We start from the raw sequence: 22,831 nt of genomic DNA, 5'->3' as shown, positions 1-22,831 counted from the left end.
CAGCAGGAGCGTTTAGGCTAAAACCATGCCACTCCAATAACCTATGGATAAAGTATAAAATCTTTATGCATGTTCTTTCAGAGCAACCTAACTTGTAAAAGACTGGGTTTTGGACATGGATAAATAATTACATGCAATACCAAAGAATTACATATTTATTTAATAGGTTTCCCACACAGCATTTTATAAGCAATGAACAGATTCCACAGGTTAAGAATAAATGCATTTTAAAATGCACCATAGGTTTTATGTAAAAAAAAAAATGGTTAAACAAAGATTTAGCTCTCTAAGTACAGCTTTCTAATTTTAAGCAAGGACATGAATATACTTAAATCTATTTTTAATGGTACGATTTCAGGTAGCTGGATCCCTTTCTTTCAAATTAAAACTATTACTAGCAATACTGTGAAAATGTTTGCTAAAGAATCTCAGTTCTTATCAGAAAACATCTATTATATTTGCTTTTCCTTTCCTCAATCTTATTATTTAAAACCAGCTTTTGAACAAATAAAACGGAAAACCTGGGACTACTAAAAACTAGACTGGTCTGCTGGTTTTCGGAATAACCCTACCCCAATAAAAAGCAGAAGGTTAAGTGCTCCTAAGATTAATTTTATCAATTTTTAAAATATTAGAAGTCTACTTATTTTCCCTTCAGTAAATACACATAACCACCAAATAACTACTGAATATTGAGGCACATGACACCTTGGTGGGCTCATTACCATTGCAATATATATTAGTTTACTGCTGAATAAGTGAAGCCACATTAAATCTCTTAAAATACATACAAATGTGAGTAAATAAGCATAAGGGAGTGCAGGAACACAGGCACACACTTAGGTTACTTTACAACCTAAATAAAGTCACAGACTAAAAGCAGCTGGGGTCAATCTGCGATCACATTACTGAACATCTTTATGAAATTAAAAAGACCAAGTTCCCCTCAAAGTGGCTTTATGCTGTGGTGCCAAAAGAAACTATAAAGTTGTTCTTTAGAAACTAGCCAAGGCATCAGTCCAGTATTCAACTAATTTATTGGAAGGAAGCCTAAATTCACCAGTCTAATCTTATTTTTACAGTATGAGCTCTATTAATGTTTTGCTGGCATAAAGCCTTATTTATTATGAAATGTACTTCAGATGCTATTATGACATAACTTGAGGGAAAGAACTTAACAATTTTAAATTTATAAACTAAAGTTTACACAGCAAGGGTGTTGATCTTTTGATGTGCTCAGTGCCCTCAGCTCCTGTTGAAGTCAGTACCTCACAATGGACAAGCAGAATAGAAATAAAACAGCTTTGTATTCTTAAGTTTTCAAAATAAGGTGAAACTTAACTGTAATATCTGTATGTACATCAAACGTGTAACTACTGAAGTTAGTAACTGACTTCAATTTACGTATTCCAAGGGTTAAGCAGCTTTAGAGAAAAGGAAAACAGCTCTGCAGAAAAGGACCTGGGGGTCCTGGTGGACACCAACTGTCCGTGAGCCAACAATGTGCCCTTGCAGCAAAGGTGGCTAATGGCATCCTGGGCTGCATTAAGGAGAGTGTTTCCACCAGCTGGAAGGAGGTGATCCTCTCCCTTTATTCAGTGCTAGTGAGTCCACACCTTGAGTACTGTACCAGCAAAAGGTCACAAAGATGATTAAGGAATGGAGCACCTCTCACATGAGGAGAGGCTGAGAGAGCTGGCACTGTTTAGCCTAGAAAAGAGAAGGCTCAAGGGGATCAATGCTTATAACTACCTGAAGGGAGGATCCACAGAGGACAGAGCCAGGTCCTGTCCAGTGACGCCCAGTGACAGGACCAGAGGTGGTGGGCACAAACTGAAACATAGGAGGGTCCTGTCCGAACACTGGGAAACACTTTTTACTGTGAGAGTGACTGAGCACTGGCTGCCCAGAGAGGTTGTGGAGTCTTCACCCTTCAAAAGATTCAAAAACTGTCTTTTGAATTAACAGTGACAACTTTTCTCAAACTTCTTCCTTCATTGATGCAAATCAAACAACGGGGACAGTGCAGGGGCAGGGGGTGACAGCAAGGACACGGTCCAGAGCAACCCGTTTTACGGGACAACCTCCAGAGGTCCTTTCCAACCTCAACCATCCTACGAATCCAAGCTCTAAAAAAGCCCCAAAACCTTGAGATGGGAGCAGTATACTGTACTTATCCTGAAACAAACCTGCTTCTGTGCTAATCTATAATCACTAGCACAGCAGTTACATTTATTACTGAAACGTACCAGACCTATGGAATCCATAACAACGAGCATGATTATTTTAGTTTTAAGAGGAACACAAAGTGAAAACCAAAAGGCAATTTTAACTAGATATGCTGCAAATTATGTTGGGAAAAAGCAGTTTTGGAATGAAAATAATGTGTATTTTAAATGATGCATCTGCTTCCCCTGGTATCATTTCCTATGCAGCAGGTATGAGTTGCTCAAATACAAGGTAGCTGATTTAAGACAAAGGTAACTGAAATGATTTTTGAAACAAGATGCTCTTTTTTCCCATTAAGTCACTTAAGATATTCGAAATATAAATCCTCAAAGATTTCTTCTTAAGATCATGAAAACATGTAAAATGTCAGATTGTTATTTTTAATTTGTGGGTAGAAACTCAAACATTATTATACACACAACTAGAATGGTCAAATGGTTTCTCTATCCTATGCCACCTGTGGAAGGAAGCATATGGTAATGTAAGAAGATTTTACAAAATTCTGTGTGGCACAACCATGAATGCGTTTAGTGTTAGCAAAATCTAGCGGTAATAAATTTTTTAAGCAAATGACACCAGAGAAGTGCACACACACATTATACAAAGTTGCTGTGCAGCCCTACATTCTGTTGTCAGGGACGTTAACCAATGCTTAATTGCTTAAGCTTTGACACCTTCAAAAGTCAGTGTCAAACTCTAAAACCTGTTCCCACAGGACAGGACAATCATTGAAGGACTCTCGCTGACTAAAATCAAAGGAATACTCTAACTTAGTTTTCTTTTGATAAAATATTCCAGTCTTCCCATCCTAGCATTAATCAAATTGCTTCTCCCATGTTATGAGAAGGAAAGAAAACATATAATTTATTTTAAAAATATACATTTGATCTTACTACCAGAAAGCGTCTTGCAGGAATATGTGGAATATCCTGTTTGGCTATGTCTATACTAGTACATTCAGCAGTGCCAGGGAACGCGTCTCAGCACTCACACTTGACTGTCTACACTGTCAAACTGCTGGAACACACTCCAGTATGGTTTTGGCCCATGCAAACTAGCACCTTCCCAAACAATTCCTGGGCATGACTTGTGGTCAGAGTAGGCTACAGACCAATCAATACTGGCAGCCTTCACAAACTACCTTGTTTAGAACGTTTAAAAGTTTAATAGTATGGGTATGAGCGGTTCTGTGCCAGCCATCCAGTGTCAAATATTTACAGGCATGTTTAGTTTATTAGTACAGACATAGACATCGTGTCTAAATTGTGGAGCAAGTGTACTTTGCCCCGTGCTAGCTCTGTGGATCTACTGGAGAGCAACACTGATCCCTCCTTCCTGTCCAAAGGAAACTTCAGTTCTGTAGGAATGGTGCATACCAAAGTTTAACCTCAACATGCAGCCAGATCTAGCCCAAATATATAAATTGCAGCTCAGGAACTGGGAAGGGTTCCACAGTTTAGTATGTCTGTGGTGAGATACAAACATTTGTACATCTACTGACAGGTCAGAGAACAAGGCTACTGTGAAACAGAGTACTGTTGGCATGGAAAGGACTCCTCAGCAGCATGAGGAGGAGAACAATACCCGTTGTTACTCTTAAATGTGTAGCGAAGGGAGGATGCTTTGGGTAATGACCAGGCATGCACGACAGGATGGTGACAGGCAAGGACAACCCCCTTCTATTGCTCTCAGTGTATGCATGGAACACAACTGTTACTGTACCTCTGCTGACTGGCATATCCCTTGTGCCCCCTGAAACTCCTGCAAAACTGACAGCCTGTTTTCCAAGCTTTCAGAACCAAGGATCTGTATGAGCTGTATCACCTCCTCAGGTGCACTTGTGCAAAACTCCCTCATACGAATGTAACACTAAGCTGTTACAAGACCCAAACTTGTAGTGACAGAACAGATGTGCATAGGAATGCAGGCATGCAAATACTCAGGTTAGATCAAGTTAGAGATTCATCACTGGGCTGATCAAGGGGCTTAATCTCTTAATTACATGATAGTAGTTATTATGAATTCTCACAAACACAGGGTATCAATTCACTCAATTCCTTTTTATTTACATAATTATTAAATCAGGTTATCACAGGTAAGTGATAGAGGGAACTATGCAAATTCTAATACTCAAGGAAAAAATAAAGTTTAAATCAAAATTATGACATTTCTGACAACTAGAACATTCAATCCAAGAAACCACGATAACTAAAATTTTTTAGAGTAGTTATCCACAAACCTGTTAGAATGACTGTCTAGAGGATCTGTTTAAATATGAAAACTTTGCTTCAAAACACAAAATTTGCTTCCCAACTAGCAGATACCCTGTAAAGCTTAAGTAAAGGCTTCAGCTATTTTGGTTAAGAAGCTACCAAAACCACTACAACAGTCCCCCAAACTCAAAAACTATCACCAAATTTAAATGGTTCGGCTACAAGTCTGAGGAATTGCTTTCAATAAAGTGAGTTAACCGTCACATGAGACATTCCAGTGATATGCCAGACAATAGGGTGTGCCTTCTCATCTTCAGGATGTGTCTCTATCAAAGGTAAATTTTGTTACTTCATCTTTTTAAGATATCCTCTACAAAAATGGCTTCCTAATATTAAGATGGACACATCATTCAGCACTCTTATGACAGCAGACTAAAATCAAGCTAAATACTGAATTCCTGTTATGGCATTACAGTGAATAAAAAATGCTTTTTCAGTGAATCTGGTATTTTAAAAAAGACACCCTCTTCAACAACATAATAAACAAAAATATCTAACTAAATATGTGTAAGTTACTATACACAAGAATATCTATACTTTGTAGTCATAACAGGCAACATTTGACTTAAACGTTTGACAACGTTTAGCTTAAACCTTAGATTACATATACTATCAGCTTTCCACGGTGAGGATAAACTGTAGGGTAGAATTTAAACAGATTTCACACCAGGACTTCTAGAGCTCCTCCTCACTCAACCTCCATGTTATATTGCCAACAAAAATATAATTATTACAAAGAGATATAACTCATTTTTTTATTACCTCTATTCCACGGACAGAAAAAATCTTAGAAAACAGTTAATATTTTGTCCAAATGCACATCGGTGTTGAAATTAGAATCTAGAATGATTCCTGCTTTATTGTCAGTCACCATCCTTTCACTGGTGATGGTTCCCCTAAGGTTAGCATTTATGTCTGCACTTCAAAGCATGATATATGCAAGCAGACATAAAATACACGTAATACAGGTTATGAGTGATTTTAACATCAGACAGATGACATTTTGAAAGATAAAAGCCTTGATTAAATGGTACATCAAAGTGACATCATTAGCAGTACCTTATAAATTACTTCATTTAATCCAGGTGCTACTTGTAATCAACTAGCACACACAGCAATTATGCTGCAACAAAAAACACCACTGGAATGTTGTGATTATTTAAGAAGTAAGTTACGTACTGCAGAAGAAATTTTAAGTAATGTGTATTAATTACCAAAATTATAATTTAGCAAGGCCATCAGGAATATAGGCGTTGCTAAATGTATCAGAACCTCACCTAAGAAGCAACAACATAAACAGTAAAAAGCCTAGTGCAATGCTAGTACATTGGTTTGAAAAGGTCAGACAGACAATGCTAATCATACACTGCAGCAAAACTTTCAGAGACTTTTTAACTCTTAGCAACACAATGTTTACTTGGTGTCCATTCTCTTTAAAATTTCTGAGTTAGGAGCATTCAGGTAACAATGATATTATTTCTCAAACTTCTCCCTTCAGTGTAGAGGAGACACAGAGGACACAGCATGTCCAGGTTCAGACAACACAAATGCCACCACCTTACCTGCAGACTGAGCACTGTAAAGGGAAGGATCAACTAAAGGAACATTCTGAGGAGCAGGCTGAATGGTGTTACTTGTCACTCCTGGAAATCAATGCAAAAAATTGGACTTGGATTATTTTTATTTATAGAGAAAACAAGAAATAGACCTAATGACTCAATGATTTTTAAATTAAGCAACTGACAGCTTCCAAATTCTGGAAACCTTCACTTCAGACTACCTATGTTTTATAAAATAATACAGATGAATTTACAGGCTGTCATTGATTTTGTCAGCACAGTATTTCACAGAAAAAAGAAAATACTAGTTTAAAAAACACAAGTTACCCTAGAGTATTGAGGAAAGTCTGCTAAAAAAGAGTAGAAGTAAACTTTTATATTTGCAGTTTACATTCAGCCTTTTAATAGCAGCCTTTTAGATAAGAGTCTCCATTATTGTATTTTTGAAGTCCCAATGCCTGCTATCTCACATTTGCAAACTATCTCCTTCCTTATTCCTTTGAGAACAATTGGTGATAATAAAAAAGCTAGCTAGATTTAAAAGGGAAGTGGTGATGCTAGAAGAAACAGCACTTTACACTGTGAAGCATTCTTCTGTTTTGTTCACATTTTAGACACTTTCATTTGCATTTACCGAAAACTATTTTTTTGCAGTATGTCCAGAACATACCAGACTAACTTAAGGTTATTTCTACAGCATCTGCTACGTAGGAAGATAGTATCACTCACTCACTCAATTATCTGTTATTTTGTGAAATAACTGGTGAGTTTAAAACTATGTAATGCAAAGAATTCATGTATTCCAGCAAGGTACATATTCCACAATTTTCAGATCTAGTAAAACCAAAACCCAAAAATATTTACCCAGGCCAAATGTAAAAAACACCACTCTCCCCCTCCCAGACCCAAAAAACCCCACCTATCTGAAGGATTTCCCTTTGATAAAGCTGAAAAAAAAGAGCATCCTGAACTTTTCGTAGAGTAAAGCATTTTTAAGATGAAAAAGAGAAAGAAAAGGAGGAGCCGCATGAGAAAAAATAATCTCAAATGTTCTATAACATAAAAAAGTATCTGAACAATCGAATTATCATCAGGAGTAAAATCAAGAGCTTTTAATTTTTTAGTCTCATTAAACTTGATTATAAAAAGGTAACATGAGGTAAAAAAGCTGCATTCGCCAGTCATGTAATACAACTTTTATATGGCTACTGGGAAAAACTTTGGTATTTTTAAGAACTTAGTTTTGGTCCAAAAATAGAATACACAGAATAAGAAGATGAATGGGAAAAGGACCATAAACCAAATAGAAGAAAAATATGAATGGTATATCAGGCATGATTGTTATAGTGTTGTTGTAACGATTTCAACATTATGTTGGCAACGCTTCCACATAAAGAACAGAAGTCTATCCGCACAGCGAAAGCTAAACATGAAAAGAAGTAATATAATTTCATCTCTACTGAGTGGAAGAGTCATATAGCGCTTTATGGCATAGATGTTGCAATTCACAATCCTAGACAAGAAAAATCATTCTGTCTGCAGGAACACTCACTTTTTCAGTTCATATCTCTCTTCTGGCAAAGTGCTCCGAAATATGAATTACATATTTTAAAAACCATAAAATAATTTAAAAATATTTCCAATGGCACTTTTATGATGTTAATTCATGAAGTTGCTTCTGCCAGAGAATACCTATATTATTTTACTTTATCTGTAATGGAAAGAAGGCTAGAATTTGCCTCTCAATGAAGGCATGGATTTTTTGGGTGTGATTCGGACATACCTGTGTTATGAGGTACTTCAGCTGGAGTGTTCGCTGGTGCATGGGCACCAGGTGGTATATGTATGCCAGTGTAATTACTAGTTGGTATGTTGTTAGCTTCATATGTAGATGATGATGTTGGTTGAGTTGTTCCACTATGGACAGAAGATGAGCCTGCTTCCTCCTTTTCAGCATCTGCTAAAATGACACAAAATAGGAATTACTGCAACTCTTCTGTACAAAGACTTGAAAACTTAGGCTTCCTTTTAAAATTTCCTTTCAAAATTACCAACCCAAACCACCTACAGTTGATTTGTTGAAGTGAAAAAGCAACATGCCACAGGATAAAGATTGAGAAACTCACATACTTTCAAAGATCTCTTCTATCAGAATTAAAGGATCATCATGCTTCTGATCTGAACATAGGCAATTTGATTCATTAGTACAATCCCCTTTATCCCTCCATGTACTGCACCCACAGTAGTTGAACAAGATACAACAAATATGCAGTAATCTATATTTTAATATATAAATGAACCAGAATATCGAAAACCATATTTGCCTTACAAACTCTTCGTAAAAAACAACAGAGACATTGCCAGTCCTTCCACCCCATAGCAATCAAACAAAACACAAATAAGTAACAAAAAAGGGGAACTTTGGGAAAGTAATACCAAACAGGAAAACAAAATGCAGCTTAGCTAAGTCATAACCGTATCTGGAATGGTTGGAGTACATAATGCACCGTAAAAATAATAAGGTTCAGTATTTCCCATGGCATGGACAAAGAACATCTATATTATTTTTCAATCTAGACATTTTTAAGGTTCTGGTCTAGTTTACTTAATGCTGCTTTGAAGGCTAATGGTCCAATTTTATTACGCTAATGACCCAGTTAATTTAGAATATGGTTGATTTCTGCTTCTTAACTTCAATTAAGTTCAATTTTAAAAAGCTGATTTTCTTTTACTGAGTATTTGTTCATCTGTATCAATAATGTCAGGTGGAAGGAGCGTGGTTTTGTGGAATGGCTTTGTTAACAGCCAGTTCCTGAAAGGGATCAAAACAAATATGTGACCACAAAACTTGTGTATGCTAGGGCTGGCAAAAGAGATGTCTTTATGAAATCCACTCCGATCTTCAAGATTACGTGTTACGGAAACACCTCTACTGCTTAACAATTAAACAGTCTACTATTACAAATATTACTATTACAAGTATCAGAACTTTTTCCCATGTAAGGCCCTCTTCCTCCCAGAGAAAGTTCTGGTACTATCTTTAAAAATGACTAAACACCTTCTAATTCACAATACTATCTACGATGATGAAAGGCTATAAAATGTGGAGTAAAATCAACAGTAGTGCCATTAGGACATTTTTACTGCACTTTAACAAATACACAGTTAAAGAATATGGTTTTGATTTATATTGCAAAGTTGTAGTAGATTACTTTCATTCAGAACATCCAAGTACTAATAAAGAAATTCACAAATTCCCCAAATCAACAGCTTAATACCAAGAATCTTTATTTAAAAGTATTAAAACCCAAGGAAACCTAGAAGCAAAGTTGTCAGGCATGTCAAGCACTGATCGCAAAATTTAATATAAAAACATAGAATTTTTATGTGTTCCTCTTGTGAAAAAAACTTTCACTTGCTGCAACCAGTGATTCAGACTGTGGTTTTATGAAGCTATTTCTGACATATGCAACCAATCACCCAGCAGATTTCTGGAAGGCAAAGGATATCTTAAGGTACCAGATTTTTCCTTTGCTGTATTTTTTGCTAGTTAACTCACACTGCAATATCACCTGGCTAACACGCATGAAGTAAAATTACATGTGTTAAAAATGGAAAAAAAAAAAAAAGATTTGAAAGTAAACACCGCATATGCTACCTTTTAAATAATAACGTAATGATAGGAATATGCCATTAGTTGGATGCTGTATTTTTCAGTGGGTTTGGTGTTCACAGAAATTATTTTAAAACAGTTTCAGAAAATAAAATTTAGTTTACCAAAGTTCCAGAGGCTTACTATATATCAAGATTAACAAAGTAGTTATGCACAACACTCATCGTGCTGTCTGAAAGAAAGGCTGCCCAAGTTTACTGGCAATGCTGTTATCAAATTATTTATAGCTTGGTCAAATTGTAGCCATAACATTGGCTATTCCATGTTGGGGTTCTGCCTGAAGCTAGTATTTTGGAAAAGGTGTTTTAAAAATTATTAGTCACTTTTGAAAACGAGGGAGTGGGAGAAAACATACTTTCATTGTACTTAGTATCTCAACTAAAAGAAATTACCCGTAAGTTCCTGCCCAGACTTAAACCATTAATGAATTTATTCCTTCACTCTGTGCCCTGCAGCTTCCTGTTGCCCTTATCTAGCAATTTGGTCCCATTCTGATTTCTCTCCCTCTGCACCAGGATTTCATAGCCCAAATCTGCAATCTTTTGGCCCATGCTTGAGTCTGTCTTGCATTATCTCCCAATTGTCTCTCCAAGATGTTCCCAGTTTCAGCTTCAAAACTCCTCTGTCCATACTTCATGATCTCTAGACCCCTGTGAAAGCACAATGCTGCAGGCAACGCTGGCTATGGAAGATAAGAACTCAAATGGTTAAAGTCTGGCAACCGTATTAAAAAAAAAAAAAAAAAAAAAAAAAAAAAAAAAAAAAAAAAAAAAAATCAACCAGAAAAAAAACCTGTTAAAAGTGCTGACCACCCTTAATAACAGTAACTTTAAGCGGCAAATTCACAAAAGGCAATATATTTTTTAATCAGGGATATGTATCAAGAGATCAAGCTCAACTGTTTGATTTGCTCATTATGCAATTGGCAAATATTAAACTTTATTAAACATAAAAGTAGCTTTGTTTACATTAACTCTTCTCAGGTGTTTAAAGTGTCCAAATGTTATAAAAGCATTGTAACTATTCTTTTCGAAAGTAAATATTTAAAATATTCTTTATCAAAGATTAAAGTATTAGAGCCATTTTGAGCTATGTGCTTGCAGTATTTGTGAAGAGTTTTAACAGTAGTGCTATATAAAAGGATTCCAGACTGCTGGAAAAGAACATTTAAGTCAACAAACTGTTATTAAGTTCTGTGGTTAGAAAATCTGTAACATTACTGAAAAATAAATCTTTTCCAGGGAATGGGAATAAACACTAGGAAAATTAGAGAATTCATTTCTCATAAAGCAGTGATAACTTAGAATGTAGAGCTCCTTGCAATTTGCTTAAGGATGCTGCAATACTGGGCTGTGAAACAGTGACACAATTGTTTCACATTTGGTTTCAGCTCCAGCTGAGTTTCTTGCCTTGGAACCTCAGCAGCCCTTGTGCTGGGATCCCAGCAGAATGAATACATCTGCGCTTCAGATTTTCCTCAGAGCTACAGTATGCCCAGACTATCAGGGTTTATTTTAAGAAAAATTATTTATTTATTAAAGTCAAGACTTTGTGGAATAACGCCGATACCCCTGGCCCCATAACCAACTGTCCAAAGATACTTTCATATATAAATAGAGGATTCTCAAGGCTTAATGGCATTCCCTTGTCTAGTGTAAGGAAGCACTGATTATAACTTAACTTCCTTAAAAACAAGAGTCCAGAGATTTGGAGGAGTCTGGAGTCCTTAAAAATAAAAATTTTGCTAGTTTTACATTTAGTGCTCTGGGCACTATATATTTAAACTTAAACTCCTATTTTTAAGGAGTCCAGAAAACTGAAAAGGTAATGTATTAATTTTAATTTAAAAACATTTTCCTCTTCTCAGTCTGCTGCACTGTTTCTCTTTACCTTGAGATGCTGCTAAAAGATGTACAATGTAAGGTACTATTGGAACACTGCTTTTTAAAAATATTTTCTTTTCCCCATGAGAAATGGACTAAAAAAAAATCCATCAACTTTTCATACATTGTTGCTTCTACTAGTTGAGACTATAAAGGTTTCCTGGAATTCTGTAATATATATGTAGAATCCATATTATAGATTGCAATGAAAGTGGTGACATTTAACGTATTTTTCTATGGCTACACCATGACCATTAAGAAACTTTTTCATATTTGAAATGACACTTTCAATTTTTTTCCATTAGCATAAAATCTGGTTGGGTGACCTAGGGCTACTGCTCAGTGACCTTTATGTGTACTCTAGGACTTGTATTCCAACTGCGTTAATAAATCAAGCATGTCATGTTAATGTTTCCATCATGGCATCATGACAAAAGCATCCATAAATCTAACAGCAGAACAGCATAATGTGTGCCTATGTTACTGTCAAAACATCTCCAAGAGTTACAGTATGGTTTTCAAAAATCACAAAGAAAATAACACTTTGGAAAAAAACGGTAATTTTTCAAGCTACAGAGACCTAGTTTCACTGTGTTTAAACAGACTTTTTCCACTTGCAAGTGGAGGAAGAAAATGAGCAAGCTGAAAGGAATGGGGAAGGTTCAGCTGTACATATGAACAATCCCGCTTTTCTACTTGTTACGCATAAAGCAAGAATTGACAATTTTTTTTACTGATTCTTCTAAAAATTAACTTGCATAAACTTTTTGTCTTGGTTGTGTAAAGCATTATGGACACCTACACTATGAAATTCATTTCAAAAAAATAAACATCAAAAGTATTTTTCATTACATTGCTCAAAAAATAATAATAATTAATTCACATTTTCCTCGTTGCAGCCTGGATTCATTGCCTCTTGTCCTATCACTACGCACATCCAAGAAGAGTCTGGCTTAGATTGTCTCTACACTCTCCTGTTAAGTATAGTTTAAGCCAGCAATAAAAAGTGGCTTTCCTTAAAGCCACTTCACCTTCTATGCCATGTTCTCCACGTCCCATTTGGATGACAATAGAAAACTCTCACACTTCAAGCAATATACTAATTTCTAAAAAGGGGGGGGTTTGGAAGGAGTGAGTAAGACTACTTGCATGGTGCTCACTGTCTGATAAAGGTGGTAAGCTAGACAGCTTTTATTCATGCTGCTGTGTCACTTTCTATCTTCTGCTACACGTCTTCTGCTAAAAAGTCAGCTAGTGGCTGCCAAGTGGAATAGGATGCTATACCTTACTCAAAGGACCACCAATTTACTCTTTCTATGAATAGCAGGTCATATCCATCCTCCTCTTTCTTCACAGATATAAGGAAAGAAACTTCCTCTCAAAATAGGAGATTTCGTGATCAAAAAATTGAAAACCAGAAGAGAAACCAGTTTTCAAATGTTTTGACGTGTTTAAAGTAAAAACAATATGCAGAAAACTAAAAACTACAGGCTTCAAAATCCACTGAAGACCCAGGTACAGACCCTAAACATGAATGAATGGAAACAAATAAATACTTGTGTGTGTATATAAGATGTGTGTGCACACATACAAACATATGGATCATATGTATTAATACTTCCGTTCATAACACTTCATGTAGCCACCTCTATAAGGCGGCTCTATGAGTTACGTTTATTTCTTTTGTACTGTAGATTTGTTTATTGATCCTTCTTGAGAAAAAATTTGTATTACTAAATTCAAGCTTATTATTACTAAACTCAAGCTTATCAAGAGAGAAACGAGCATCAACTTAAGTGACATCGTTCAAGCTACAAAGTCTAATGTACTAGTTCAGAGGAAAATTTCAAATAATTTAATGTTCTTAACTGTTTCACTAGGAATGTGAAGAATTATACATAGAGGTTATTGTCATTGTGCAGAATTAGTCTGTTTTAATTTGCATAATGAAAATATCCATTCCAAAGGCATCCTATTTCCTTAAGAGATTCACACTTAAAATTTGTATTTCAAGCTTTTGTGCTGACTGAGGAGGAAAACAAAGTGGTATCTTACTCATGAAATCGACTGTCTAAAGCAACTGGTGAAATGCAAAAAGAATTAAACATTCATAAAGCATTAAGCATAGAAACACTGCACACAACAGAAAAGGAAATGGGTGAAAATATTTTTACAATTAATTTACAAGTACATATCATTCCTATTTTGACATATTTCAGAAATTATTCATTATACATACATATATTTTGCTTTAATCAATAACTGAAAATCACAATCAGTTTATACACAGAACAGTGATCCTATCAGCTGTTTTAGCAGCTTAACAAAAAATGTTTTGTACGTGGTTTCATTCACCTTCACAAAAACTCACACAAACCTGAAGTCTGTAGACCTACACTTTAGAAACAGGGTAACATTTATAAAGCTTAGAAACAACATGGCAACTCTGCTTTGATTGTTTGGTTAATGAAGTAAGAGAATGGAGCTGTCTTTCTCAGAACCGGTCAGGATGAAATCTATGCAGTCTTCTATGAGCGTCTGCTTAGTCTGTGGAGAGGCTAGCCTGCATCTGCTCATGGGGTGGTGGCTGTTTTTAAAAAGCTCTAAATGAGAAAGGTTTGGATTCTGCTGATGTTTCTTACCGAAGAGCTAGGACTGCTGTAAATTAGCAGCAGAATTTAGACAGGTCTCAGTGCATTAAATAGAAGATGGTAAAAGTTACAATTTGGAAGGTTTAAAACAATGTGTTCTGCTAAACATTCATTTTGGTAAGTGGTGTCCTTGGAAATCAATACTTTTTATCTAACTGTTAAGGAGGTCACTTCAAGGAATCCTGTACAGGAAAGTCAGAAGAACACAGGGAGTAACTAAAAACATGGGGAAAGGGGGATGAGTGAGAAAGCATCAGGAAATCCAATCTAAATAGAGTAGGCCATAATTTGTTTTAAAACCCACACTATTACACAGGGAGGAAGGGGTTGTCTCACAATCCGGTGTTTGCTTTGAAACTGAATTCATCTACAATCAACTTATTTTTGACTCCTATTTAACCTCTGAGAGAGGACAAACTGGCAAAGGCATCATAACTTTACAGAACAAATTGAAAAGAGTGGCTGTGGGTAGCGTTAAAGAAATGCATGCTTCTAGCCCAAAGGTGACAATGCCTTCTTAGAGAGTAGCTGTATTCAAAATAATAATCTCCACTACAGAGGGAAGAAAAAATAAATTTATTAAATAAGTCAATCAGTTAGTAAGGTCCAATAAAAATAACAATAGAAGAAGCAGAAAAGAAAAAGCAGAAGGCAGCCCAGCATGAATAGCACGTTACAGAGGGAAGCCGTGCTTCCCGCGGGGTGCTCCCTGCAGAACTGCACATAACTCCGTTTCGGAACTGGCCCAGCCCTCTGCTCTTTAAAACAGAAAAGGGAAACACATACCAAAGTTCTCCCCTTCCAATCCAATAGGCCCCGGCTGAGGAATCTCTCCGTTCTTCAAGCAGTTATGAATGTAGGCTGCCTTCCACCGGGCGTACTTCCTGTGCTGGGCGTTCTGGGGAAGGGAAAAGGCCAGTCATTTTAACCACTCGTGTCTGTGAATTAATGTATTCGAAACAGAAATATAAGCAGGTTTTCCATCCTGAGAAGAGATAAAACTAAACTGCTTTCTCTGCTATCATTTGACACCCCTTTAAACAACACATATAAAATTAATTGTTGAATTAAAAAAAAAAATTGAAAAAACAGCTCTAATAGGATATGTACATCTTCAATTAGTGCATGTCAGGAAAAGGAAATAAATTATACCAGGACCACCTGTGAAAGACAGAGATGTGTAGTAATTACTGATGTGAAATAATAAAGAAAACTTCCTATGACCATAAATTTAATTATTATTAACTTAAGTTTTAAATATCTGACACTTAAAATGATACTCCTGCTGATCAATAACATAAAATGTTTTTTAACTACACTAATTTAAGTAATGTATTTAAAAGCACGAATATAGAAAGGCTGCTGTAGATGTGGATTAATGTGGTGTGTGTGGGATATTCCAGGACATGCAATATTTTGATTTTTGTATCTTCACAACATAGCTAAAAATCAGATGAAGGATTTTGGCAATGCATAAACTACCTGCAGAGCAAGGCATTATGATAATAATGACTTTAAATAAACCATTAATGACAAGATTAATACTTTAGGTTAGTAGAAAAAATACTAACTACTTCCAAAAAAACTACTATATTACCAGTCAATACAATTTTTTGCTAACTCTCGTCTTCCGAAACGGTGCCAATATGAAGCAATAGCAGTGAGAATTAAATCTGCCCTTTGCCTTTCTGATTCCATTTCCATTCCCAAGTTAACAGTTTGACATTGAAAAAAATATTGTCATAACTTCAGTATTTAAAGCAAATCAACATTTTTTTTTACTGTTTTCAGTTTCTGGGAAAACAGAAATGAGGAAAAGCATTCCACCTGAGTTTTCATAAATTATCCTTTTCACAAAATATGAGCGATTGAATTAAATGTTAGAACCTCACCTATTTTGAGATTTTTCCATTTTATTTTTCAAAATACACTTTACTGTTCTTAGGTACAACTTTAATATATCAAAACATCAAATCAAAATTGGCCTCTTTAAATCTTCTGGGACCATTACAATAGTTTTTTTTTTTACACTAGGAAGAATTCTCAATTGTTAAAGAGAAATCTTAAACTGATTATGCAAATCAACTACTTTTTCATAAGTTTTAACAGAAATACCCATTTCTGACAGCTATGAGGTAATACATTTCAAGGAGTAAGGCTGAATATAAACAGAGATGAAAAATGTGGAAGGATGAGTGGAATAATTTCACCCACTGAACTATGCAGGTTGGTGTGTTTCATATCAACATCATCACCTGCAAGGTACTGGGGAACTCAGATTCCACAGTAACGCAAAGTGGTTTGGAAAGTGAGGTAGACAGTATGTCTCTTTAAAAGTCCTGACTGAAAATACATCCAAAGTTTTAGAGAATTAACAAAATTAAATTCAAAGTTGTACTTCACAAAGTCTATTACACTGTCATCTGAAACAGTGACAGTATAACGGGTGTCTCCAGCAAGCGCTCTCACTCATATTTAATATATTGTTATTCATCAGGATGCTTACACAGCCCAGGAGAAAGATACGGTCCTACATTTTCACAAATAAAACGTTCTTCAGAAGAAAACCTGTCCTGATACCAGATTATTAAAATGCATCACTATACCTCAGAAAGGAAAATTACAATTGGGAAACATGGTTTTCTGTTAAATATTTTAATACTCATTCCTGGGCAGGTAGTGTTACTGATGAAAGTCATTATTTTCAAATACACAAGAAGTCACAAAATGCAGAAATACACATCCAGAGTAGGGTACTTTTAGAAAAGAACACGAGGCAAGATTTAACAGCTCATGCATCTCCCCTCTGTTCTAATACTCCAATTATTTCTTAATAAAGTGTGAAGATACTGTTCTATCAGGTGTCTCAGTGTCTCATCTGTGATGAGAGGCCAGAGCCGCCCTGTGCCAGACAGAGCCAGCTCCAGCTGACTCACTGCAGCACACAGCTGAGACCCTCAGCCGGGCCAGTTGTACCCCTGGGAAAGTGTGTTTAAGAATGGGCCAATCTGCCTGCCTGCCCCCCACTCCCCCACTCCAACCCCCAAAGAAAGAAAACAAACACTGGATAAAAGGAGGAGAAGGGAACAGTGTTTGAAGTGTGTCATTATGCAACCCAAGCGCAAAGCTTACCATCCCAGAACTGAGAACCTAAGTTTTATTGCTTTTAGTTTGTTTTTCATGTGCTCTGCAGTCCCTTTATGGAAAGCTGCCCTATTGTATGAATACTATTCCTGAGGTAAGTGAAAATAATACTACTATCACACAGCTTCTTACTGATCTGACATAAGCTGTGTCCTACAAAACCTGCCTTCCAGAAAATCCTTTTGCCTAGTTCTAATATTGAGATATGAAACATCCACTGTTTCCAATCCATCCATACTACCCAATAATCAACACTTGCCAGTTAAAATATACATACTATTTATAATATCCCTTTTCTGATTTTAGGTGTCAAGTATCTGCTTTCTATCCCTTCTGCTGCTTATATAAAGGCTTTTAATAGTTGATATTCTATACATAAGAAGGCAATTACATACTAAAAAGACTTGGAGGTGGTCTGAATATACATGTCATACTAACCAGGTGTCAGGGTAAGCTTACTTCAGGCTAACAAGAGCTTCTGCAAAAATCTAAGACAATCACATTTCATACTTGTCCCATCATTCCTTCACGTGACACTGGATAAGGAAACTGTTGAAATGTAATGATGCTAGCCAGAAGTGCAAACCTTCTACTATATTTCTTGTATGCTCCCTTTTAACAATGTCTTCAACAAACAAAATAATTCTGCTTCTTTCCAACTACAAAGTGCTTCCGTCCTTTCAGCGTTAACACCAAAAACTCCCACATTCAGCCGTAAACACACCTCTTCTAGCATTCAATACTGACATACCTAACAACCTTTTTCATCCTCAAGATTCTCCCAGGACCTCTGAGGAGTCATCGAATCAGTGCACTGTCTTATGCACTGGATTCCTACAGTCTAACACAATTGTCTTTTCAGTCCAGTTCAATATGCATTCACACTGTCGCTCCAGGAATATTGTAAAGCATATCGGGGTGTACAGCAGGCAGTTTTAAGTGAACAGATGAAAGAGCAATCTTACCTGCACCACTTGAGAGATGAAAATTGTAGACTGCTATGGTCTCAGGCTATGAAGATGGAGAATCTTGCAAGAAACCTGGCCAAGTTCTTGCCTTCTTGCCCAAGACCTATCTTTAATTTCCACACTTATATTCCTACACATTATAGCATACAAGAAGCGTGCCACTATCAAAACTACTTGTTTACCTTCCTTCCAATATTTACAAATGAAAGTAGCCAACACAACTGCATTTTAAACTGAGCAAGTGTGCCTGCACATTAAGCTTGCTTACGAGATCAAGGATTTACATACAGGATGTCAAGTCTTCAAATTCCAAGCAAGGTATGGAATAGTTTGAGACCAACACAACCAGGCTTGTTACAAGTCTGCAAAGCAGCGGAACTTCTGGTTTCTAAGGCAGTTAATAGTGTAAGTGTGGAAGCCTATAACACTCAAGCATGTGAAAAAAAAAAAGAAATTGTGGATTACCTGTGTGGATTTAGGTGTCCTGAGACATAATTCAGCACTTACATGATCAGCACTTGCAGATTACTCAAAAGTCATTGCTGTTTCTTATGTATTTTTCCAGGTATTTTAACCTTCCTTGAACAAGATTTGAAACTCGTCTTCATAAGTCAGTGACAGCTTTCTTTATTGTTTTTTTCTTTGCCAGTAGTTATCAACTATATCACTGTATTTTTAAATTGAGCTTCTCATTTAGTTAATTTAGCAGGGAAACCTCGCTTTTAATTTTCAGAACATGGAATTTAGTATTAAGATCACCTGCTCCTCTGTATCAAAGATTAATTCTTCTGTGGGGCATGAATAACAAAGGGCACCTGACCATGCAACCAACAGAAAAGTTTAAAATGCCTTTAAAACAAAGGGATTATTCTAGTGTGCCTTAAAAGTAATCATGATCTTGGACAGTCAATTCTGGAATACTTGTTTGACTCTAAGATTATCTGCCATAAGGAGCACTGTGGTAGCTACTTTGGTAGATCTTCTGAATTAAAACATTCATGTCCTAGCAGCCAGATAACAAGCCATTTTTTACATAGTAAATTCACATTCTTCCCACTTAACATATCACCTTTTCAAAGTGGGGTCCATTGCAAACCCAGAATTATCTACTTTAAATAAAATGTACACTAAAAGTGTACACAATTTCACCTCAACTATTAGCACTAAAGCTCTTGCTTGCAGGGTGAAAAAGTGAAGGTGGAAAGAGTCAGGAACCTTGCATCATTTTTCCCTATAATCATTCCTACTTGCTCAATGTAATGCTACACGTCCCACAGTAATACTCAGACTTTGAATTTATAAGTGATGCTTCAGTCATTAAGCCTCTTCTAACAGTTATCTAATATTTCATATATAACTTACTGAAATACTTAGCACTATGCTTTTTGACTTACTAACATGTATTTGACTACACAAGTAAAACTATGTTCTTCAAATTTGATATTCACCAATTATTAAAACACCTTTACAGAACCAAACCAGCAATTTGCACCTGTGAAAAGCAACCAGATAACACACTGGTATCCCTAACACTTACCTCTTCAGAGAGCTCCCCAAATACTGTTAGAACATCTATCAGGAGACTTGCGGTATAAAACGACTTTATCATGTTTCTGTAAAAAAGGAAAGATTTCACTAACTTGGTAATGTCAGTCTCTCAGGATCACATTTTAGAAGTTGGCCTTTTAGATTGCACTGGATTATTTCAAGCCAATTATCACAATATTTTTTCTTTTAATCTGATGTTACAGAACTTACTTCACAATGTTTAAATTTAGCAATATATTGACTAGTCTCCCAACCACTATGTAGAAAGTTTTTGGTATGTTTTAAAGCTGCTCTTGTGTTCTGCGTGAGTTAGTTTCCTGTTTGGAATGTTCAATATAGGACACAGAACATCCTATAGCACCTTGGAAAAAGCCATCAACATGCTGTAGAAATTGCTGTAAATCAAATCACGTAATTTATCATCACAACTATTTTAATATCACTGGACATCATGCTTGATGTCAAGAGCAGTATAGCCTGGGGTTTTAGAAAGCTTGTCCGTAGGTGAGCAAGCTCTTCAAGAACGCAAGGAGAAGGTTTCCAGATAATGTGTGAAGTTGGAGACAAGCAAGTACCAGCAAATTGAGTTTTCTGAAAGAGCAATGAATGGATTAAAGTCCAATTCTTGTTTCCAGCCAAATTAAAGAGAGTTTGGATATTCAAATTTCCTGACCAGTATCTTAATTTGGATAATTAAAACAAAAATTTTCACCTACTTATGAAATTGCCCAGCTCTGTCTTCATTGTCTGCATATAAAAACATTTTCAAAGCATAATTCTCCACATGAGCAGAACCAACAATTTCCTGAGTAATTGCTTCATTATCACCAAATTGCTTTTTCATCTGAAAAAAGTTGAAAAAATTACCTTATTAGACTCTAGCAATTCTACAGTCAAATTCAAGCACAAGAACTTAAAAATTGCTAATTTAGACAAAGTCAAGTATAATTTAAAAAAGAAACAGCATACACTTTAATTATTTTACAAATCTCCAGCTTTTAACATCACAAACGCTAAAAGCAGTATGCTAAAGAGAAAGCACAATCTTTTGGAGGGAGAAATATTATGAATAAGTAACTCTGAATACTGTCTTCAATCACAAAATACTTAAAAAAAACCCAAACTAACCAACCAAACAAAAAAAGTTAAAAATAAACACAACTACAATATTCTGAAGGAATAGATACAGATATTTTTCTCCTTACTGTTGGAAAGACCAAGCACTCTGAAGCCTGTGTCAGGATTCAGCACAGCTCAACTGATAAAGTAACGCATGCTAGGTCAGGGTGATCACGTATCTCTCTCTTTTAAGGTTATTTCACTGCAGTTCATTACATCTTTCAAAGCATCTCAGTCCTACCTTGACTGGCCTAGTTATTTCACTGCAGTTCATTACATCTTTCAAAGCATCTCAGTCCTACCTTGACTGGCCTAGTTATTTCACTGCAGTTCATTACATCTTTCAAAGCATCTCAGTCCTACCTTGACTGGCCTAGTTATTTCACTGCAGTTCATTACATCTTTCAAAGCATCTCAGTCCTGCCTTGACTGGCCTAGTGACCTATGGATTGACTGGAATTTTCAGTGTAAGCAGTGTTCTGCAGTTCAAAGACCTCTTTTCAAAGATGTTAAGAGAACAAGAACCCTCAGGTTTCCTAATAAAAATCAGTAAAGCAAATAACCGTCTAACAGTTACAACAGGTGGGTTTACAGCTTCTGAATAGGCTTACTGTTTGCACATATGGAAATCTCAGGTTATCCTCGGAGAACAAAAACAGGAACACTGCATGATACTAACCTGCAGCCTTTATTTTGCCAAAAGACTTAAAAACAATCTCTGAATGGCAGTTATTTTTCACTGTGTGTGTGAAAATCTAATCAATGCAGGCTGCATTTTCCCATTTTCCAGACTGCTGCCAACTTTTTAATACATAGAATGTTGCCAGAAAAGTTACTTGATTTCAGTAGTGAAATACAAACTTTCCAAAGAGAACTTTCAATTTTAAGACTTCTGTCAATCCTTCACAGTATAAGATCCCCAATCTCTAACAGAGGATATGATCAAAATATCTTGTCTATTAGAGAATGTTTCAAAAAACTCCCTGGGTACAAGAGTTCAGGCAAAAAATTTCAAAAGTACTCAAGGACTAGGCTGGCCACTCCTACAGCAGTGACAAAAAACTCCTGCAGACTCCAAGAAATCAAATTTAAAAAATCTTCCAGAACCCCTCCATTTATTTCATAATGAACTATAATTTCTCATGAGACTATGTATGAATAAAGTATCGCAATTCATGTTTTCCAAACAAAAGCTTATGGCAAATGTCTGCTATATGAAGATTCAGTTATGTTTGTGCATGCATACATACATATAAACACACACATAGAGCTTTATCTTCTTTCAATCCTTCTGCCAACTTATTACACAGAACTTAAATTCATACAGTATGCCTGCATACAGCGCAGCTGCATCAATAACTGGTGATAGTGAAAAGATGGTATTTGCAGAAGCTTGAATAACAATTAAAGTAACATCATGACTCTATTAGAGACCAATAAATTTTACTTACAGCTTCCAACTGATCCATAAGTTTGGATAAAAATTTACGGCATTCTGGGGTTTTACTATCAATCTTCATCCCTGTTTGCATTGCATACAAACGACCTTTAAAGGAGACAAAACACAATAAAACCAAGAAATTATTATCTAAGGCAAACCCATAAGCAAACAAAGCAATGCTGCCCCCAACACAACTGAAAGACAAACTCATGTTGTGGTTTAACAACATACTACCACAGTATGAGCAAGCAATGACAGCGAAATCTAGATACACTCAGTCTTGCAGAGATACTAGGACGTATTTTCCTAAGATTTGTGCGTTATTTTTCTCAAAGAATATTCC

General features: G+C 36.0%; 1 protein-coding gene across 1 annotated transcript in view; it reads right to left on the bottom strand.

Annotated features, from left to right (window-relative positions):
• The window catches only part of VTA1 (vesicle (multivesicular body) trafficking 1), a 23,722-nt gene extending 1,133 nt beyond the window's left edge, over positions 1–22,589 (bottom strand). Inside the window, exons 1-6 of the mRNA XM_010135394.1 lie at positions 22,499–22,589; positions 20,645–20,772; positions 19,918–19,993; positions 15,055–15,166; positions 7,845–8,018; positions 6,065–6,145 (exon numbers count right to left, since the gene is read on the bottom strand). Coding sequence (XP_010133696.1) covers positions 6,065–6,145; positions 7,845–8,018; positions 15,055–15,166; positions 19,918–19,993; positions 20,645–20,772; positions 22,499–22,579 — 652 coding nt within the window. The 5' untranslated portion in view covers positions 22,580–22,589. The remainder of the gene's footprint in view (positions 1–6,064; positions 6,146–7,844; positions 8,019–15,054; positions 15,167–19,917; positions 19,994–20,644; positions 20,773–22,498) is intronic.
• Between the last annotated feature and the right edge of the window lie 242 nt (positions 22,590–22,831).

This window comes from Buceros rhinoceros, unplaced genomic scaffold, assembly GCF_000710305.1.
Source record: "Buceros rhinoceros silvestris isolate BGI_N320 unplaced genomic scaffold, ASM71030v1 scaffold43000, whole genome shotgun sequence".
NCBI classification, from domain to species: Eukaryota; Metazoa; Chordata; class Aves; order Bucerotiformes; family Bucerotidae; genus Buceros; species Buceros rhinoceros.
This window is presented reverse-complemented; position numbering and strand designations above follow the sequence as displayed.